This window comes from Centroberyx gerrardi, chromosome 4, assembly GCF_048128805.1.
Source record: "Centroberyx gerrardi isolate f3 chromosome 4, fCenGer3.hap1.cur.20231027, whole genome shotgun sequence".
Lineage (NCBI taxonomy): Eukaryota > Metazoa > Chordata > Actinopteri > Beryciformes > Berycidae > Centroberyx > Centroberyx gerrardi.
The window spans coordinates 29,016,757-29,035,951 of NC_136000.1; the positions used below are offsets into that span (position 1 = coordinate 29,016,757).

General features: G+C 41.2%; 1 protein-coding gene across 1 annotated transcript; it reads left to right on the forward strand.

Moving 5' to 3' along the window:
- The first annotated feature begins 2,362 nt into the window (after positions 1 to 2,362).
- LOC139927303 (cocaine esterase-like) lies at positions 2,363 to 18,420 on the forward strand. Its single transcript, XM_078283285.1, has 14 exons — positions 2,363 to 2,778; positions 9,980 to 10,071; positions 11,397 to 11,598; positions 11,744 to 11,882; positions 13,519 to 13,652; positions 14,182 to 14,335; positions 14,581 to 14,685; positions 14,886 to 14,987; positions 15,469 to 15,609; positions 15,783 to 15,863; positions 16,552 to 16,693; positions 17,066 to 17,215; positions 17,615 to 17,687; positions 18,228 to 18,420. The coding sequence occupies exons 1-14, from the start codon at positions 2,363 to 2,365 to the stop codon at positions 18,400 to 18,402; spliced, it is 2,106 nt and encodes a 701-aa protein (XP_078139411.1). The 3' UTR covers positions 18,403 to 18,420.
- Positions 18,421 to 19,195: the final 775 nt, after the last annotated feature.

Below are 19,195 nucleotides of genomic sequence, written 5' to 3' on the forward strand. Positions count from 1 at the left end.
TGCTTCTCCCACCATAGATACTGTATACTGCCTCCTTCAATATGAACACATGGACAGGAGTTGATGCTGGCTTCTCACCAGGCAAAATTCACTGGTGCCATCTAGTGACCGACAGGGTGAAAGTCCTCAAAGCCTTCTCACCAAGTGTGTGTGTGTGTGTGTGTGTGTGTGTGTGTGTGTGTGTGTGTGTGTGTGTGTGTGTGTGTGTGTCTGTGTGTGTGTGTCTGTGTGTGTGTGTGAGGGAGCGGAAGAAATGCATGTGTCTGTCTCTGAAGTAGCACATGCAAAATTAGGAGCGAATACAATTGTCACATTTCCACTTATTTGCATTAAAGGGTAACTTTTCAACCTGGACCCTATTTTCCCATCTTTTTGTGTCTAAGTGACTAAAGGGGACAACCATTTTTGAAATTGGTCCAGTATTGAGCGAGATCACTTCAACAGGTGTTCTGATAAATAGAGCTACCGCTCTATCTACCGATTTTCATGGTGGAGAGAGCGGTCTTCTACAGGTAAATTAAATGAAATTAGATTAGATTAAAATGTTATCTCTAAAATTAGCAAGAAAAAATCGAATATTTCTTATTTTTCATTTGTAGAGGTACTAGTCCATTCCGATAGATATTTCCTACCTGACAGAATGAGCTACTCTACTTTTAACCACATTCAGAGGTGGAAAGTAACGAATTACAATTACTCTCATTACTGTAATTGAGTAGCTTTTTTGTGTACTTGTACTTTTTTGAGTAATTTTTGAAATCAGTAATTTTACTTTTACTTAAGTATATTTTGTTTGAAGTAATGTACTTTGCTACATTTTAAATCGCTTTCGTTACAGAGTAAAATAAATCCAGTTTCCCCAAGTTTTCTATGAACTGCGCGCCAGAAACTGTCCAGTCTATTGGCCCTGGCTAACTGCAGCGTCAGAAGGTGAACGACGGTCAGTCAGACAGCGACGAGAATACGTTGGCGCTTAATCACAAAGGAGATGGAGATGGAGATGAGTTAGAAAACACTTCTGCAGACCTAAATCCAGCTGAAACACCATCGGATTTGGTTGAAGTTGAGGATGAACTTGAAGAAAATGAGGTGAATCCCTGGCCATATTTAAGGGACTTCTTCGACTTCAAGTGCAAGAACGGCAGCAGCCTTGTTATGCAGTGTAAGCTTTGTTCGCCCAGAGAGATGCGGTATCGGCTTACAAAAACTCTGCATCAAACCTGCGCAAGCATGTACAGATAAGATAACGTCACGTTAAGTTAAATAACTAACGTTAGTTAGCTACCATTAATACTTCAATGTATCTATGGTAACGTTAATGTTAGCAATGCTAGCTTAGCTAACAATAGCAATCTATCCATGGTGGCAGCATGTCGTTAATGGTTTGCATCACCACTACCCTGGTTGTATAACGTTAGCGCGCTAGTTTTGCTAGCTAGCTAACTTGGTAGTAAACTTTGCTTGACAGACACAGAGATGGCGGCGCATTATATATGCGCCCGTTGACACCACCTTTTCTTGTGGGCTTTTTACTCCACCTCCTTATTCTCTCAGTCTTCAACCAGCATTATTACTTGGGGCCCAATAGTAAATAATCACTGCCAACCGCTCACGTGAATGTCGGCTTTCTCAGCATCTCCAACTATTTGATATGCTTGGATATAATCACTCACTAGCTGTATGACAATGTATTTTTAAATATTTCCCAACTGTCATGCTTTCAGATATTTCCAATTGCTCGTTAATAAAGTCTTTATTCTGAACAAAATAAAGGTAGAAGTAATATCCATCAATTTGTCTGTTGCCAAATAGGTATTATATTGGTGTATGTTTCTCATTCAGTAATATGCAGGATCAAACGAACTGATCTGGGGGCCACACTTAAGGGGCCACCAGTTGCCCATCCATGATGTAGTCTATAAATTACTCTATGAAAATTATGAATTAATCTGTGAATGTAAAAAATTCTAACTCTGTATGTTTAATGAACACATGACATTGATTATTTATATAATGATGAAACATTTTTGTTCACAGAGCAAACATCCATCAAAGCTGAAGGCCTACACTGACCTCGTGGCAGCACGGAAGTGGACCCTGGAACCAGAAAAAACCCCAAGCAAGCAAGCAAGCAAAAATATGTGACCTGATGCCAGTGGGTGGAACCAGATGTGTGCCACAAGCGAAGGTTGACAAGGTCATGATTAACTTCATTTGCGAGGGTCTTGATCCATTTGCTGTGGTTGAACAACCTGCTTTTAAAGAACTTATATCGCTGCTGAATCCTCAATGCAAGGTCATTTCCAGACCCACTCTCCGGACCAGAATACAGGCAGCTTCCACTCAGATGAAGAGGACTGTGATGTCGCACCTCAGTGGAGTCAGCTATGTCGCCACTACCACTGATTGTTGGACAGCGCACCAGAGAAGTTACATCGGGGTCACCTGTCATTGGATAGATGAGGAAACCTTCGAGAGAAGATCCGCTGCACTTGCCTGCCAGAGGTTGAGAGGGTCCCACACCTTCGATGTGCTAGCAGGTGCCCTTGATGACAATCACTGTCAGTACAGGATAAGGGGAAAAGTGGTAAGAATCACAACAGACAGCGGCTCAAACTTCATCAAAGCGTTCAGTGTGTTTGGTGAGCTGAGCCCGTCCAAGGAAGCCGAGTCAGACCAAGACTCTACTGAAGAAGAGCCCCAAGCCAACCATCAGGACACATTCAACATCCTGGAAGAAGACAACGGTCTTGAGTACCAACTTCCTCCACATCAAAGGTGTGCGTGCCACCTGTTAAACTTAATCGCCACAACAGATGCTGCCAAGGCAGAAGGGCAGAATGATACATACAAACGGCTATCACGTGCAGCCTTTGGGAAATGCCAAGCAATGTGGAACAAAACAGGTCGGTCATACATGGCTGCAGAAATCGTGGAAGATGAATGCAAGCTCCAGTTCATCCGGCCTAATCAAACTCGGTGGAACTCGACATACATGGCTGTGGAGAGGATCATATGAATCATACAAGAGGAGGGAGAGGGCGCCATCAGAAATGTCTGTGAAGAATTCAAGGTGAAAATGTGAGTATTCATTAAATAGGATATTCATATATTATGTAATCACTATTCACAGTTTGGAATTATGACTGTTCCATCTCAAGGTTCCTACACATTTTCCATTACATTTTCAATTACACCTCTTCCCATATATAAAACATACAGGGTGAATAGTACATAAATACACACACCTTGAGCATACAGCCTGAATCGAACATGAGTGGACTTGTTATTCCATATCATAAAAATGACCACAAGGTATCAATATTATCAGTAGTGAGATAGGTAAATAAAGCATCTGATTGCTGGAAATCCTTAGCACAGAGTTGTTTTGCTTTGGGGTGGTAACTTGAATTTCCTGTCTTTTGTGAATTTTGGTTGTGGCAAACATCCCATTTAAAACATAGTTTTTATCTGTTGACATTTGCTTTATTTCATACAGGCTGAGTCTGTGATGAAGCCTGTGGTGAAGGCATTAAACATCCTTCAGTCTGAGACAAACACACACATGGGATGGCTGCTGCCGGTGATCTTCCAGCTGCAAGCAAAACTCAGACGACTGGAAGCATCCTCCAAGGTGTGTCTATCACTGATCAGAGCCATTCAAGATGGTGTCCAAAAGTGCTTTGGTGGGATGATGGAAGACCCTGAACTGATAGCTGCAGCAATCCTTCTGCCAAAGTTCAAGACCACTTGGACTGAGAAAGCTAATGTCACAGAAGCAGGTATGATTTCATTACTTAATATTATTGCTTAATAATATTGTTGTTCATATTTTTATTATTATTTATTATTAATCCCAATGCTGTCCACTGTGTTCCTACTCAGTACAATGTCATACATGCAACAATATAATGAGCCTGTCTACATAAGTATGGAAAGCGGTTTGGTTATTGTAATGTCAACATTATGATGAATTATGTTGCCACATAAATTAAAGCCTAAATGTCAGATATACTCTATGTGTTGTGTGTGTATTTGTCACTTTACAGGTTTGGCCTATGTGAAACATCACCTTGACCAAATGACAGGATGAGATGGAGCAAGTCGGCCAACACTCATCAGATGAAGAGGATTTCTTCTCGTCACTGAAGTCCAGAAAGTCACAAGGTACAGGGGAGCTGGATGGGTACCTTGCCTGTGTCTCAGACAAGATGGATCTACTGAACTCACTTCCTTACATCAAAAAGCTGTCTCTCAAACTCAACACTGGCCTGCCTGCCTCTGCTGCCTGTGAGCGCCTCTTCAGCTGTGCTGGACTGCTGTTCACTGCAAAGCGAGCTAGGATGAACTCTACTAATTTTGAAAACCAGCTCCTGCTCAAACTAAACAGAAAGTTCAGAGAGTAATGGTCTAAAGATTAAATAAAAAGAGGAACTGTAATCTGGACATAGATTAGGGCAGGGCAATATACCGATATATACCATTTATCTTCTGTCTGTATTACCGTATTGTGGGATTTTTTGATGTAATGAATCGTGATACACATTTTGTTGTCTAAATTAATGCTAAAATGTAGATATTATGTCAGATTTCTCACAACAATGATTTCAGAAATATTTGAGAATGTTAATTGGAAATTACAGATTAATTTCGATACTGTATCACACTACCTATCACCAAGCAGTCCACTATGATGAACATTGATTAGATTATCTTAAAGGGTCAGTTCAGAATTTTGGGCCCCTGGCCCTATTTCCTACTTATCAATGATGTTGTCGATCGGTAGAGTCCTTTCTCAGCACAATCCATGCTGTTCTTCATACTGGATACCTGCAGCTAGTTAGCTTCAAACCAATGCAAATATAGTAGGTGGTTACTAGCTACTGGCAGGCACTTTGCACTGGGCACTTGTCACCGACCTGGCCTCGAACCGCCAACCCTCCTCCGCTCACCAGCAGCACTTGACCACGCAAGTTAATACCATGGTCTTATCCAGTCCACCACCTGAAAAGGATCCAATTCAGGTAGCAAAGTGGAGGTATTTAACTTAGGAGTGAGTTTACCCAGGGGGCTACTACAATGTGGTTTCAACTGCATTACACAAAGTCAACGGGGCCACTCTCCAATCTGTACAAGCCCTGAAATAAACGCTGAAACATACTTTGGGTGCACTGTGGAGTAGGTTTCAGCGTTTATTTCAGGGCTTGTACAGACTGGAGAGTGGCCCCATTGACTTACTTTGCATTGGTTTGTGGGTAACTAGCCTGAGCTGCGGGTATCCAGTATGAAGAACAGCATGGATTGTCCAGAGAAAGGACTCTACTAATCGACAACATCATTGGTAAGTAGGAAATAGGGCTAGGGGTCTAAAATTCTGAACTTGCCCTTTAACATGTGATTTTCCATAGCTAAGCAGATATCTATATACTGTATATCAATATCAAAAAAGTCCTTCTGAATATTGTGATACCCCCCCTTTCCCATCGCCTAGCCCTAACATGCATACAGTGCAGTACTGTATACATAAATGGTGTAGTTTTGCAACAGCCGCACACCGAGAGCACAGTGATATCAGGCCTTCAGCTTTGATGGATGTTTCCTCTGTGAACAAAATTTGTTTTCATCATTGTATAAATAATCAATGTCATGTGTTCATTAAACATACAGAGTTAGAATTTTTTACATTCATAGATGCATACGAAGTTTTTGACATCCAGAATGTTTTGTCTAGATTTGTCTAGATTTTGTTTAGATAACACACACACATTTCTTGCTTACAGAGATATCTGAAGATAGGAATGGTTGTGTTACTGGAAAATGTTTTATGGGATGGTCTGTACTGACACAAGCACTATTACCTCTCATAATTGAAGTGACATGTTTGACTCTGTTGATGCACTTAATTTTACAAAGGTGTTTTTTAATAAAAAAAAACTAGTTTGAGCTTTATATATGTTTTTGTACTTTTTTATTGCATGGGAGAGATGATATAACCCCCCCCCCCCCCCCCCCAAAAAAAAAAGTAACTAAGTAACTTTTACTCTGAGTACATTTTAAATGAGCTACTTTTTACTTTTACTCAAGTAGATTTTTACACCAGTAATTTTACTTCTGCTTAAGTACAATTTCATCAAAGTAACAGTACTTCTACTTGAGTAGATTTTTTTTTGTACTCTTTCCACCCCTGACCACATTTATAGAGGTAGTAGTCCATTCCGATAGATATTTCCTACCTGACAGAATGAGCTACCCTACTTTTAATCCCATTTATAGGGGTTGTATGTCTGCTTCTCACACATATCTGACCTGAGTAGCTACTAAACAATGTTTTTTGCTAGGGTAGGTCATTACGAGTGAGAGGCTTAGTTCATCAGACTAGTCTGGTAGCTCATCCTGAGTGGGTAGCGCAAACTGTCAGAACACCGGCAGCCGCGAAACGGGCTGCAAGTAATCCAACGGGGCAAATCGCACCGTCAATGTACGTCCACTAAAAGTGCTTGTTTTTGCCACTGACAGGCTCAGATTGTTATTATAAGTGTCTGACAACATTATGGAAAGGACCCTACAGAGAAATGAAACGTTTCTCTTTCCCTTTCACTTGATCCGGTCTATGTGTAACTTCCTGCAACAACTCAACTCTCGCAAGACTTGAGCGAGACTTGGTTACTACACTGACAGTGCGATTTGCCCCGTCGGATTACATTGCAGCTCGTTTCGCAGCTGCCGGCTGAAGCGATCTCGCTCAATACTGGACCAATTTAAAAAATTGTTGTCCCCTTTAGTCACTTAGACACAAAAAGATGGGAAAATACCGAAGTTACCCTTTAAAAGTGTGCCTTCCTTTCCTGAGGTCTTTCTTGCTTTCTGGATGGGTTGCTTGCTTGCTTTCTTGCTATCTTTCTTGCTTTCTTTCTCTCTTTCCTTCTTTCTTGTTTCCTTGCCATCTTTCTTCTTTCTTGCCATCTTTCTTGCTTGCTTTCTTGAGGTCTTTCTTGCTGTCTTGCTTTCTTTCTTGCTTGCTTCCTCACTCGCTTTCTTGCTGCCTTTCTTGCTTTCTTTCTTTGTTGCTTTCTTTCTTGCCCTTGACCTTAGAACAATATTGAGCAGGTCTTGGACCTCTTAAAGGTAAGCAGCCAGACACCGGATTAGTTTACAAAAATAATCTTTATTCACAATCCGTTAATTTTAAGAAACTATGGTCTTGAAGAGGCAAGTTGGACATCAAAAGTAACTTGGCTCCACAATATTAAAGTGCACCAGTGCCACAGGTTCACACACACTGTCAACTGCATCAATACAAGCTACAATGAACGCCAGCTAGAGCTAACATGCGCAGCTGTAGGCTAAAGCAGTGACCAACACATGAACAACAGTCCTACAAATGCACACAACAGAACCGTATCATTCACACATAAAATACATCCCATGCTATCCAAATGAATACAAATAAATTTACTACAAGCAGCAGCAGCAATGCCCACTCACCCACTACGGTAGACTATGCTTCCGTCTCTGGAGCTACAAGGGACCCGGGACCAACAGCTAGGACAACTGCCGCTAGGAAGAACCACATCCCATTAACTGCGCTAGCACAATACAATACTTAATACAATATAATCACATAACATCTTGAACAAAATACCAAAGACATACAAACAGCAAAATACCTGCGCAGCACTGGCTCATGCACACCACCCTCCGTGAGACTGCCCGGCCGATAGCACCTTTCTGTAAATAGTTTTCTTTTTAAACTCAATTCAGCAATCCAGACACTTTACCGGAGCTTAAGAATAAACTTTCTCGACTATGTAAATATCCAAACCATACTCACGAGGCAAACGGAATGCACGAGCCCCGCTATCCGCACATCTTGTCTCTGGCTCAAACAAAGAGAAAAGTTTGCCCGTCCCAACCCCCGGAAATACACGTGAGGAAAGACAGGTGCCACACCTACACTACGTCCGACAGGCCACCTGACTTGTGTCCCCAGTTCCACCTGGCTACACTATCTCGCTTGTTTCCTCGCTCGCTTTCTCACTTTCCTGTCATGGGAGGCTGGAAACCCCTCCCAAGACCTTGGCCAACAGACTGGACAGACCTTGCTGAAGCTGCTGGGGGGCTTCTTCAGGGTTTTCTGCTGGATGCCTGATGACGCCGGGCTTAAAGGAGGAAAGGAGGCCCGGACTTGCTCTACTCCAAGACTGGGGCAGTTCGGGAAGGCAGGGGGTAAAGTCCTGTGTGCAGTATTAGCGTTAAGGTCAGGAACCTCAGGGTCTTGAAGGACACTAGTAAGCACCAGTGCCAGGAGGTACTGAGGAGTGAGGAGGGTCCTGCAGGGTTTAGGTGGAGAGTCTTATACAAGCTGCCACTTCCTAAGAGGTCATGAGGATAGTGCATGAGGTCCTGGCGACAAACCGCTTCTTGACCCGGCTGGATCCAAGGTGGGAGATGGGAATCCTTTCTGCGGGGTATCAGAAACGGTTGTCCATGTTTTTTTCTCCCAGGAGTGACGTTATGTTTCTGTTATGAATGCTTGGGGCTGCACAATGCAATATGGATGGGGGATGGGGGGTTGTTGAGTTTTTAAGGTGATTTTAGTTATGTTCTCTATGTTGCTGTGAGATGTTTCATTAAAGGACATCAAAAGTCGAAGTATTTCATTCATTCCTTCTTTGTAACATTCTTTCTTTCTTTCTTTCTTTCTTGCCGTCTTTTTTCTTGCTGTCTTTCTGGCTTGCTTTTCTTGAGGGCTTTCTTGCTTTCTTGCTGGGTTGCTTGTTTATTTGCTTGCTTGCTTGCTGTTTTGCTGTCTTGCTGTGTTGCTGTCTTTCTTTCTTGTTTTCTTGTTTTCTTGATGTCTTTCTTTTTTCTTGCTGTCTTTTTTGCTTGTTTTCTTGAGGTCTTACTTGTGTCCTTGCTTTCTTTCTTTCTTGCTGTCTTTCTTTCTGTCTTTGTTTCTTTCTTGTTTTCTTGCCATCTTTCTTTTCTCTTGAGGTCTTTCTTGCTGTCTTTCTTTCTGTCTTTGTTTCTTTCTTTCTTGTTTTCTTGCCATCTTTCTTTTCTCTTGAGGTCTTTCTTGCTTTCTTGCTGGGTTGCTTGCTTGCTTGCTATCTTGCTGTCTTTCTTGCTTTCTCGCTTGTTTTTTTGCTCGCTTTCTTGCTTGTCTTTCATTCATTCCTTCTTTGTTTCTTTGTCTCTTTCTTTATTTCTCAATGGAAGGCACAGTGCAGAGTGGCAGTGAACAATGTCAGCCAGCTGACAAAATGTCCTGCACCACCACTCAGCTGTTAATGCTCATACTACAGAACGCCTCAACGTTTTTAGACATCTCTAATCAGCTAATATCTATGTCTGTAAAGTTTTTGCTTGATGCATACAGTTAACCATACGTATGTGTGTGCAATATAATGACATACTGAAGTGCCGTAGGGTAACATGAACAGCAAACAATTATCTCAGTCAGTGCAAAAAAAACGGAACTATCGCTATTTCACAATAAAGCACATGAATTTGATTGTGTTCTGTTTTCATTCCCCTAAAATCGATCCTGTACAGTGACACTGAACCAGAAAACAGTTATCATTTCCCAGAAGTGAGAGAACATTGTGTGTTCGGTGTACTGTAGGAAAGAGTGGATGGTTTGCTAGTGTGGGCCGCAGTGGTCAAAGAGCGCGATTTGGTAATTTCTGACTGGCTGGTCAGAGTTCTGGTTGTGGTGCACTGGAGGTTAAATCAATGGAGATTATGCTGTTCATGCTGAGTGGCGGTGGTGACATAATAAGCTTGTTGTTTGTGATACGTGTGTGTAAGAGAGAGAGAGAGAGAGATTCATTTTGTGTGCTCACTGTATGTTGACATATACTCGTGTTTGTGTGTGTGTGTGTGTGTGTGTGTTAAAGGGGAGGTGCTATAAGGACAGGACAGGGGACAGAGAGCTACTTCTCTGCCGGTACATTGTGTTTCTCTCTGTCTTTTCTAGAAAACAAGTCAGGATGAGAACAGCGCTGTCCATTGTTTACCTGCTTCCTGCCCTGACAGCGATAGCGATAGCGCCAGCGCCTGCAGCACCAGGTAAGAAAACACTGCTCTTCATACCAGGACAGGACATTTTCCACTGTGGATGGATCGTCTAATTGAATGTTTTGTGGTTTTTAGAGCAGAGAACATTCATAAACTGGCTGGTAAAACTGAGCAAAACCACAGTTTACAAGGTGGATGTCTCTGACACCAGGCCTCTGCTTCACACTAACAGAAAACACATTTACGAGTAGCATCATGATCATGGTGACATTTTCTCAGAGTTTGTGTCTCGTGTACGGAAGAGGATTAAGGCCATGTGAAAACTGTATCTCAGAATTCTGAGATTGAAGTCAGAATTCTGAAATTAAAGTCAGAATTCTGAGATTAAAGTCAGAATTCTGAAAATAAAGTCAGAATTGTAAGAATTAAATCAGAATTCAGAGTTTATTATTACAATCCTGATTTTAATCTCACAATTCTGACTTTATTCTTACAATTCTTAATCTCAGAATCTCGGAATTCTGACTTTAAACTCAGAATTCTGACTTTAATCTCAGAATTCTGAGATTAAAGAACTCAAATTTTTCACATGTGGCCCTAATCCTCTTCCTCTCATACTGTGAATCATCATAATTGCATGAGAAATGTCACTACTTGATAAAGTTTGAATGTCATAGTGAAATTGAATCTTGCTCAAATATTTCACATCTGTTTACAAGCCAGTTAGTTTGTTTGCACAGAAAAGAAAATGTGTGTGAGGTCAGGAAAAGACTAGCATATGGTGTAACTTTTTATTGTCATTTTAACATTGAATAAATAAAAGGCAACGTTATTCGTAACAGTTGCATTCATACAGCTCAATCATTTCATGGGTGACAATCCAAGGCAGCAATTGGGCATAAACAGTAAAAAGTTAATTCCATCCTATGTAAAAATGCAGCACTTCAGTTATGGGATACATTGGGAAATAGAGGAGATACATTTTCCTCCCCATTTAAAATTATTTGCCAACATTCTAAATGATTTCCTCTCCTAAATACATATTCACAAAAAATGATCCCATAATTCCCAGGGATTCCCATTTTTCCCTACTGGTCCTCCCAACAGTTTTTCATACGAGGCACTTTGCATCATTTGTTCTATCCACATATTTAAAATAAGAGGTTTGTCAGCACTGTAAATGCATTATTTAATTGTGATATTTCAGTCTTTTCTCCAAGAAGACATACTTTTGTTGATATTGGCAGTTTATAATCCATCTTTTCTCCCAGTTATCACTAGATTAATCTCCATCTTTCTGCTAACCAATGTGTTTTATATGTATGTTCCCCTATGGCACCGTATGGGCTTGTACGACTTACCTGTGTATTTTGCAGCAGGGCCTGCGGAGCCCGTGGTCTCTCTGAAAAATGGCCAAGTCCGAGGAGCGTACGAGGCGGTGAGAGGCACCGAGAGGAGGGCGAAGTGCTACCTGGGAATCCCCTTCGCCCGGCCCCCCGTGGGGCCCCTGCGCCTGGCGGCCCCCCAGGGCACGGGGCCCTGGGAGGGGGAGAGAGACGGCACGCGCCAGCCTCCCATGTGAGACCGTCCGACCCCCCGAATCACCCAACGTGCAGGGCCGTGAACCGGCGAGGTGACTCACCTCTGCTTTATCTGTTTCTTGGCTCTTCCTTCTTTGTTTTCTCTCTCTCTCTCTCTCTCTCTCTCTCTCTCTCTCTCTCAGGTGTATCCAGGATTCAGCGACAGCCGTGCGGGCTACTCAGATCATGTCCATTGAATTCACCCCACCAGAGGTTTCAGAGGACTGTCTCTATCTGAACGTATACACTCCAGCTGAGGCAGTGACAGGAGACAAACTGCCAGTAAGTTCAGGAGACTATAGATTATATTATTGGAGAATATACAGTGCTGTGAAAAAGCTTGAATACGTATAAAAAATGCATATGAACCTGTATGTATTTCCAGATATAGTGAGGGGAGCTTGATCATTTCTTTTTTCTTTGAAACTTGAAGAGCTGGACCCCAATGCCATCCATAAGTGAAGCTCACATTCCACACTATACTGTTTTCTGAGATCCATCCTACACCCTGAAATCCATTGAGATCCCATTGAGACCTGTTATGAGCTTTTGTTTGGCTAAAAATGCAGAATAACTACATTTTGAATGGCAAATAATGTTCAGAATTTATAGCTACAACCTGAATATGAGATCACAGCAGCACAAGATATGAAACGTTGATCAAATATCGTCAGTGACACAATTTAGCTCTAATGAAACAAGGGTTGCACTTACTGTTGCACACCACATTTTTCATTTATTTGAATTTTCTAACAAAATATATATAGAATTTTCTTATTTAGTGTAATAGCAGAATCAGTGACTTATTTTAAATCACTTCTTAAAACCCATTTTTATAGACTTGCTTTTATGTGATGTCTTCTTTATATCTTTTTAGCATCTTTTATCGTCCTTTTATCATCTTTTTATTGTGTCTTTATTGTTTTTTTATTGTCTTTTTATCTTAATTTTAACTTGCTTTTATTTTATTTTATCCTGACTGTTTCATTTTAGTTTTCATTTTACGGTTATCCCACTATTTACTTGAATGTTGCTCTTTTCCACCTCTGTCCTCCATCTGAATTTAATCCCTGTTCATTATTGTCTCATTGCTTTTAAATTCAAATTTTGAGTATTCTGCTTTTATTTTGACTGTCAAAGCACTTTGTAAACTCTGTTTTTAAAGGTGTTATATAAATTAAGTTATTATTATTATTATTATTATTGTTATTATTATCAATAGAGAACATTGTACAGGTCTCAGACAAAATAATCAAGTAATTTCATTTTAAAATCATTTTGTTGCCCAACAAATTGTGCAAAGACTCAACTTTTTTCACAACACTGTATATACACTTACTGACTTGATCACTCAATAACCAATTTCGCTGTTATCTTTACCTGATGCTCTTGACAGCTATGTAAAATCATAGTGCCATTGCCAGGTACTGACACAGTCTCAGTCACACTTTGGTAACCATAAAACCATAAAAACATTACAATGACACAGTCAGTGCATGATCAATATTCTAATCAGACCATGATATAATTAAACTGGCTGTAATTTTCGGATGTTTGTCTGATGATTGCGTTAAAAGAAAAGTTTATCTATGCCTCTAATGGGCTTGTAATCTGCTTGAAATGCATCACAATGCACCTGTTGGCCAATTTGATATCATGTCATTACATTTTACATTTACATTTTGTGTTTATTGTATCATGCTCCAATTGCAGTAATGATCATGCACTTATGATGCCTTATAATGCCTTATGAGCACCACCTCAAGTAAAGCATCACCTTAAGTAGAATGTAATTTTCTCATGTTTGCCTTATGATTGTATTATTATGATTGTAATGTGCCTTTAATGCAACACAATGCGCTTCAAGTCAAGTGTTGTGTGTGGAGGTTCAGCTGTGGAGTGTTGTGTTGCTGACCAGGTGATGGTGTGGATCCATGGAGGAGGCTTGTCCATGGGGGCGGCCTCGCAGTACGACGGCGCCCCATTGGCTGCTTACGAAAACATGGTGGTGGTTCTCATTCAGTATCGCCTCGGCATTCTGGGATTCCTGAGGTAGGGGATGTGCGGCGCTAGTCATCATTCCGGTCATAGTTTTTAAAATCTAGGAAGCACTTTTTTAAACTATTTTAAACTATGAATAGAGTAGAGTAGAATCCTACTTGTTTATAGGCCTTTTTATAGTCTCTTCTGCTTTTATGTCACCGTTTTATTCTCCTGTTTTTACGTCTGTTTAGGATCCTTGCTTACTCTTTTTTTCTGTTGCTGTTATTCTGTTTTTGCCTTTTATTGTTCCATCTTATTGTTGTTATTGTACTTTTTCTCTTTTAGTAGTTCTTATTGTTTTTGGGCTTTCTTTTATTTTGACTATAAAGCACTTTGTAACTGAAGAAGAATAGAATAGAATAGTGTAGAGATAATAGAGTTAAAAAAAAAAAAAGATATAAGCCAGAAACGCCAGAAAAATCCACAGTAACATATGAAATCATTATTATTTTGTTTTTCCCAAGCTTCTCTCAGTGAAATGCATCTGCAGGAATCTCTAACCTCACACTTCCAAATGTCTTGATTTTCCCGCTCAAAGCACCGGAGACGAACACGCTCAGGGCAACTGGGGTTTCCTGGACCAGATAGCGGCTCTGAAATGGGTCCAGGAGAATATTGAGGCGTTCGGCGGCGACCCGCGGTCCGTCACCATCGCCGGAGAGTCTGCAGGTGGCATCAGCGCATCCATTCTGGTAAAGGAAACAACTAGAAAAGGAAAAATGTGAAAATACTGGTAAACACTGCAGTGAGCTCAGGTGTGCCTTGGAGTTTGTAAAGAAAATGACAAATACTGCAAAACATACTAGATTAACTGCAGTTTGGATACACATATTTTCGTTTATGCATTTTGGGTGTTTCCAGTCTATCTATCTATCTATCTATCTATCTATCTATCTATCTATCTATCTATCCATATTCTATATCTCCTGTCTGACAGACTCTGTCTCCACAAGCCAAAGGATTGTTTCAGAGGGCAATTTTCCAAAGTGGAGTAGCAATACTGGGGGCCTACACTACAAACCATCCACTGTCTCAAGCCAAGGTATGATACTGTGTATACCTGGGGAATGAGTATATGTTCATGAAATTGCAACAATATTGACAGGTTTCTGCCACAGTTTACGGTGGAAAAGACTTTAACATGTTTACCTATGTAGAAATTTGTATAGAGGACTTTTATTTTCACTAGAGAACTATTCCTTCATGGTACTTCTACTTTTGGGATTTGTGTGTTTCTTTCAGATTGTGGCCAACCTGACTGACTGTGACCGCAGCAGCACAGAGGAGATGGTCCGATGTCTGAGAGGAAAGACCGAACAGGAGTTAGTTGATGCATCCAAAAAGGTAAACAGCTTTCTGAAGGTGTACCGCCGCGACTCTCCTGGTCCTTATGTCTCGTTTTTCTCAGTAGGGTGAAGTCAAACTCCTTTCATGGCCCCAGTCAGCAGATCTAAACATCACTAAAGTAGATTTCCACCTCCTTCATCCCTCAAAGAACTGGAGGCTTTCCTTCTTGAAGAAATATCTAATATCAGCTACACACAGTTCAGGATGCAGGATGACAGCAGGACAAGGAAGCTGTTCTAAAGGAAAAGGAAGGCTCTAGTCCTTATTAGATACTTCATAGTCATATATTGCTAGTGTTTCTGTATAAAAACCCAGATCAGATCATGTTAGTCCAACTTCAGCCACAAGATGGCAGACTGTGAACACGCTCCGCTGCTGAACTCTTGCGTCTCAGTTGAAAGTCTGGTTTCCTGCATCCGTTGGGCCAAAGTTCCGCTCCTCAGATGTTCCGTAACAGTGAGCTTGGCCTTGTGTTCAGATGAAGGTTTACCTGGGAGGAGTGGTGGACGGCGTGTTTCTGACCGACATGGCCGAGGAGCTGCTCAAGAAGAAGGAGGTGCTGAAGGTTCCCGTCATGATGGGAGTGACCAACCACGAGTTCGGATGGATCCTGCCTCAGGTCAGAGAGTTCTCGCTCCGTTGCGGGCCAATGTTCAAAGCTTTACTGATGTCAGATGTCCCTCAAAACTCATATCACCCATTTCTGAAAGGGGTGAAGATGCTGTTCTTTGACTTTGAGGATTTGTGTTTCATTTTGGACTCATTTTTTAACAGTTTTTCTAATGTTGGTAGACTTTTGCCCCTCCTGGCTGGCATAACAGTATGACCAGAGAGTCGGTGCTGGCAGTGATGGACCTGTTCAACCCTCCTGGGGTGAGCTACATGATAGTTGTTGTTGTTATTCTTGTTGTTAGTGATGATAATGAGGATGATGGTGATTACAATGACAATGGTACTGTTATAGCCAATGAATCTAACAAGAAGAAATATTGAAATATTAGATAAGAGAACGTCCTACATGGGTTTGCTGATGGGTTTTTGATGGCCAATGCTGATTTTTTTTTATTGAAGATGCCGATATCTTTAAATTTGACCATTTTCATGGCAAAAAAATCCCCCAAATCACAAGGATTCAGTGTTTTTTTCCCCAGAATATTATTCTTGTCAAGGTGGAGAAGCCTCTGAAAAACATTTAGACCATGGGACACTAAAACTCTCCATTGAAACCCAGGATAATAAGAAGTAGAATCAATTCAGGTTAAGGGCTTCCCATAGACAACCAGTGTAGTACTGATGAATTCTGCATTATATATTCAAATTACTTAAATTGTTATTGATTGAAATACATTAAACTGTAGTGTCCATCATATCTAAGGTAGACAACACTGACTGGACCAGGTTCCAACTGCACCAATGTGTCGTCACACGGTCAGTGGACGATTTCAGGGCCGATGATGGGATGAGATGATCCCTCTTGTTTAAGGATTCAGAGGAAAAAATCAGCAAATGCTTCCCTACCCTCGGCTAAATGCGTTATCCCCCCCGTACCTGCCTGTCCCAGGCCTCCTCTGCCAACCCTCTTATCGCAGATGAATACCTGAAAGACGCTGTAACTCCAGAGGACATCAGGGACGGCTTCACCGAGATCCTGGGAGACCTACTGATGACTCTGCCCGTCGTCAAAGTGGCCGGCTACCACAGAGGTCAGGAGGGACAGCTAGAAATTAGTGAACATCCTTGTATTGTTGCAGTGCATCCTTCAAATTAGTTCACTTAAATTTGGGATGCAAAATGGCGTGAGTGAAATTCGCCTATTGTTGTTTGAGTTAAAGGGTTTTTACTGCCTCATGGCAAAAAAATGACCATGATATATCTGTGGGGGGTTGATAGGGTTGTTGATCAATATCAATGACTCAGCGATTACTTCACCAGCTGCAGAGATTTCTGGCTTCCAAAACTTCACTTTCTGACCTAAACTCTGTTTTGGAACAAGAACTCCCCACCCACTGGATTTTCAAGACTCTCTCCCACTCAGCCCAAACTGCTCTCTTCTATTCTCTCCCTTGTGTTTTTAGATGCGGGTATTCCAGTTTATGTGTACGAGTTCGTACACCGTCCTGAGATGCACAAGCTGAGCAGACCCAGCTTTGTGAAGGCGGATCACGCGGATGACGTCGGCTTCATGTTTGGCGGCTGCTTTTGGAGCGGACATATAAAAATCATAGGTAGGCTCCACCACTTGGGCTGCATATCAATGGCTCTTGTGAACTTCGTTGTATAGTACTGTTATGGTATTAGCATGGGAACTTCTTGATCCTGGCTATTTTCATTGGAGGCCAAGTATGAATAGCTACAAGCTCAAGTGTTGGGCCTTAAGTGCCAGTATTTTGGTATGAAACCCTTGTTCATACCAAAATACTCTAGTCTAACCTTATCTTACCTTACCTTAAAAAAAACTTTACATTCTCAAATTGTGTAATGTCTTTAGATGTTATAACTTCAATACAATTCTATATGTTTTGCTTTCACACTGGCAATTTCTTTGGCAAGACTCAGTGTTAATCTTTCTAAGTATGGAATTGAACTCTATCTGTAGTTTCTAAAAAAAAGTGTCCCATCTTTAGGCAACATCACAGAGGAGGAGGACAAGCTTTGTAGGACCATGATGGCATACTGGGCCAATTTTGTCCGCACTGGGTGAGTACAGGCACTGAGACGTGCTAACCGAAATGTATATATTACAGTATGGATATGCAGTAGGATACTGCAAAATGAAATATGAATAAGAATAGAGCAGGCAGGAGGCTTTTAAACATAACGAAACTGACAATTACAGCTCTAGAACAAATTAAGGAGAAATGTCTCTATATGCATTACAGCATGTATGCAGTCTGTGCAGAACAACAGCAGAGCAAGCTGAGACAAAGAAATTAATGGATCATATATACAATATGAAAATATATGAAATAAATGCTGTATGAAAATAATGAAAACATCAAGATATATTCAATATATATAACAAATGGGAACGTATGAGAATATGAAGAAAAAAAACGTGAATTTACAGAATGCATGCTGTACATTTTACCAGGCCATAGAAGGTCATACATATGTACAGAAAGTGTCTCGGCATGCATATGTGCGCTGTGAAGAACTATTCATTTTAACAAATGAAATATAATAACAATGACAATTCACTGTCACCGTCATTCTCATGATCCTGCTTTACATCCTCAGCTCTCCCAACGGTGCCGATCTGGTCCAGTGGCCCCAGTATGACGAGCAGAAGCAGGAGTACATGGAGCTGGGCCTGCAGCAGACTGTCAGACAGTCTCTGAAGAGGGAGAGGGTCCATTTCTCTACCGTCACCCTCCCTCAGAGGCTGCAAAGCTTAGCTAGAGCTGGGAACTGATCACTGCTGGTTCTGATATTACACCCCAAGTGCCCCCCCCCCCCCCCCCCCCCCCAATATAGCAACCATCCTAGGCCCAGATGTCTGCCTTGACCCCCTTTATCTCTGACCACTAACTGTGTATTTTGTAACATAGCTATATTAAAAGTAAATTCTTTCATTGCAAACAAAGGAACAAGTGGCTTATTGTGTCTGTGTCGTTCTTTGAAAAACACCCTGGTTTGAGAATAAACACAAATCATGTAGGGGATATTTTTGTTGATCATGTGATGGACCTCATAAGTGATTGTGTGTGTGTGTGTGTGTGTGTGTGTGTGTGTGAGAGAGAGAGAGAGGGAGAGAGAGAGAGAGCCTTGTTGAGGTGAAGAGTGAAGCCCACTGATTGCTTTAAACTGCTGATTCTCTGCAATGTGCTGTGAACTGACACAGAAGGTGAAAGATTGGCATTGCCAGTGTTGAGGATAAAGCATTACTGTAATTTGGAGTTATGCAGTAACATTACTATTGATAAGCAGTGTTGGGGAAGCTACCTTGAATGTCTGCTTTTACAAGTCACCAGTTATATGTAACTGCCTACATTTTCACTCAGGTTTGAGTTTAAGGCCATTTTTTGCTGTTTTACTCCAAAGCAACCAGACCCAGTCCAGTTCAGGTGTCAGTGTTGGGGAGGAGTTTCATCACATGTACATATCTAGTGGTTTAACTACGTTTAGCCAGTACTGATTTGGTATTCATAGTTTAAATGTTACAAGACTTGTAAAGTGCCAAATGAAAGGAAGGAAGGAAGGAAGGA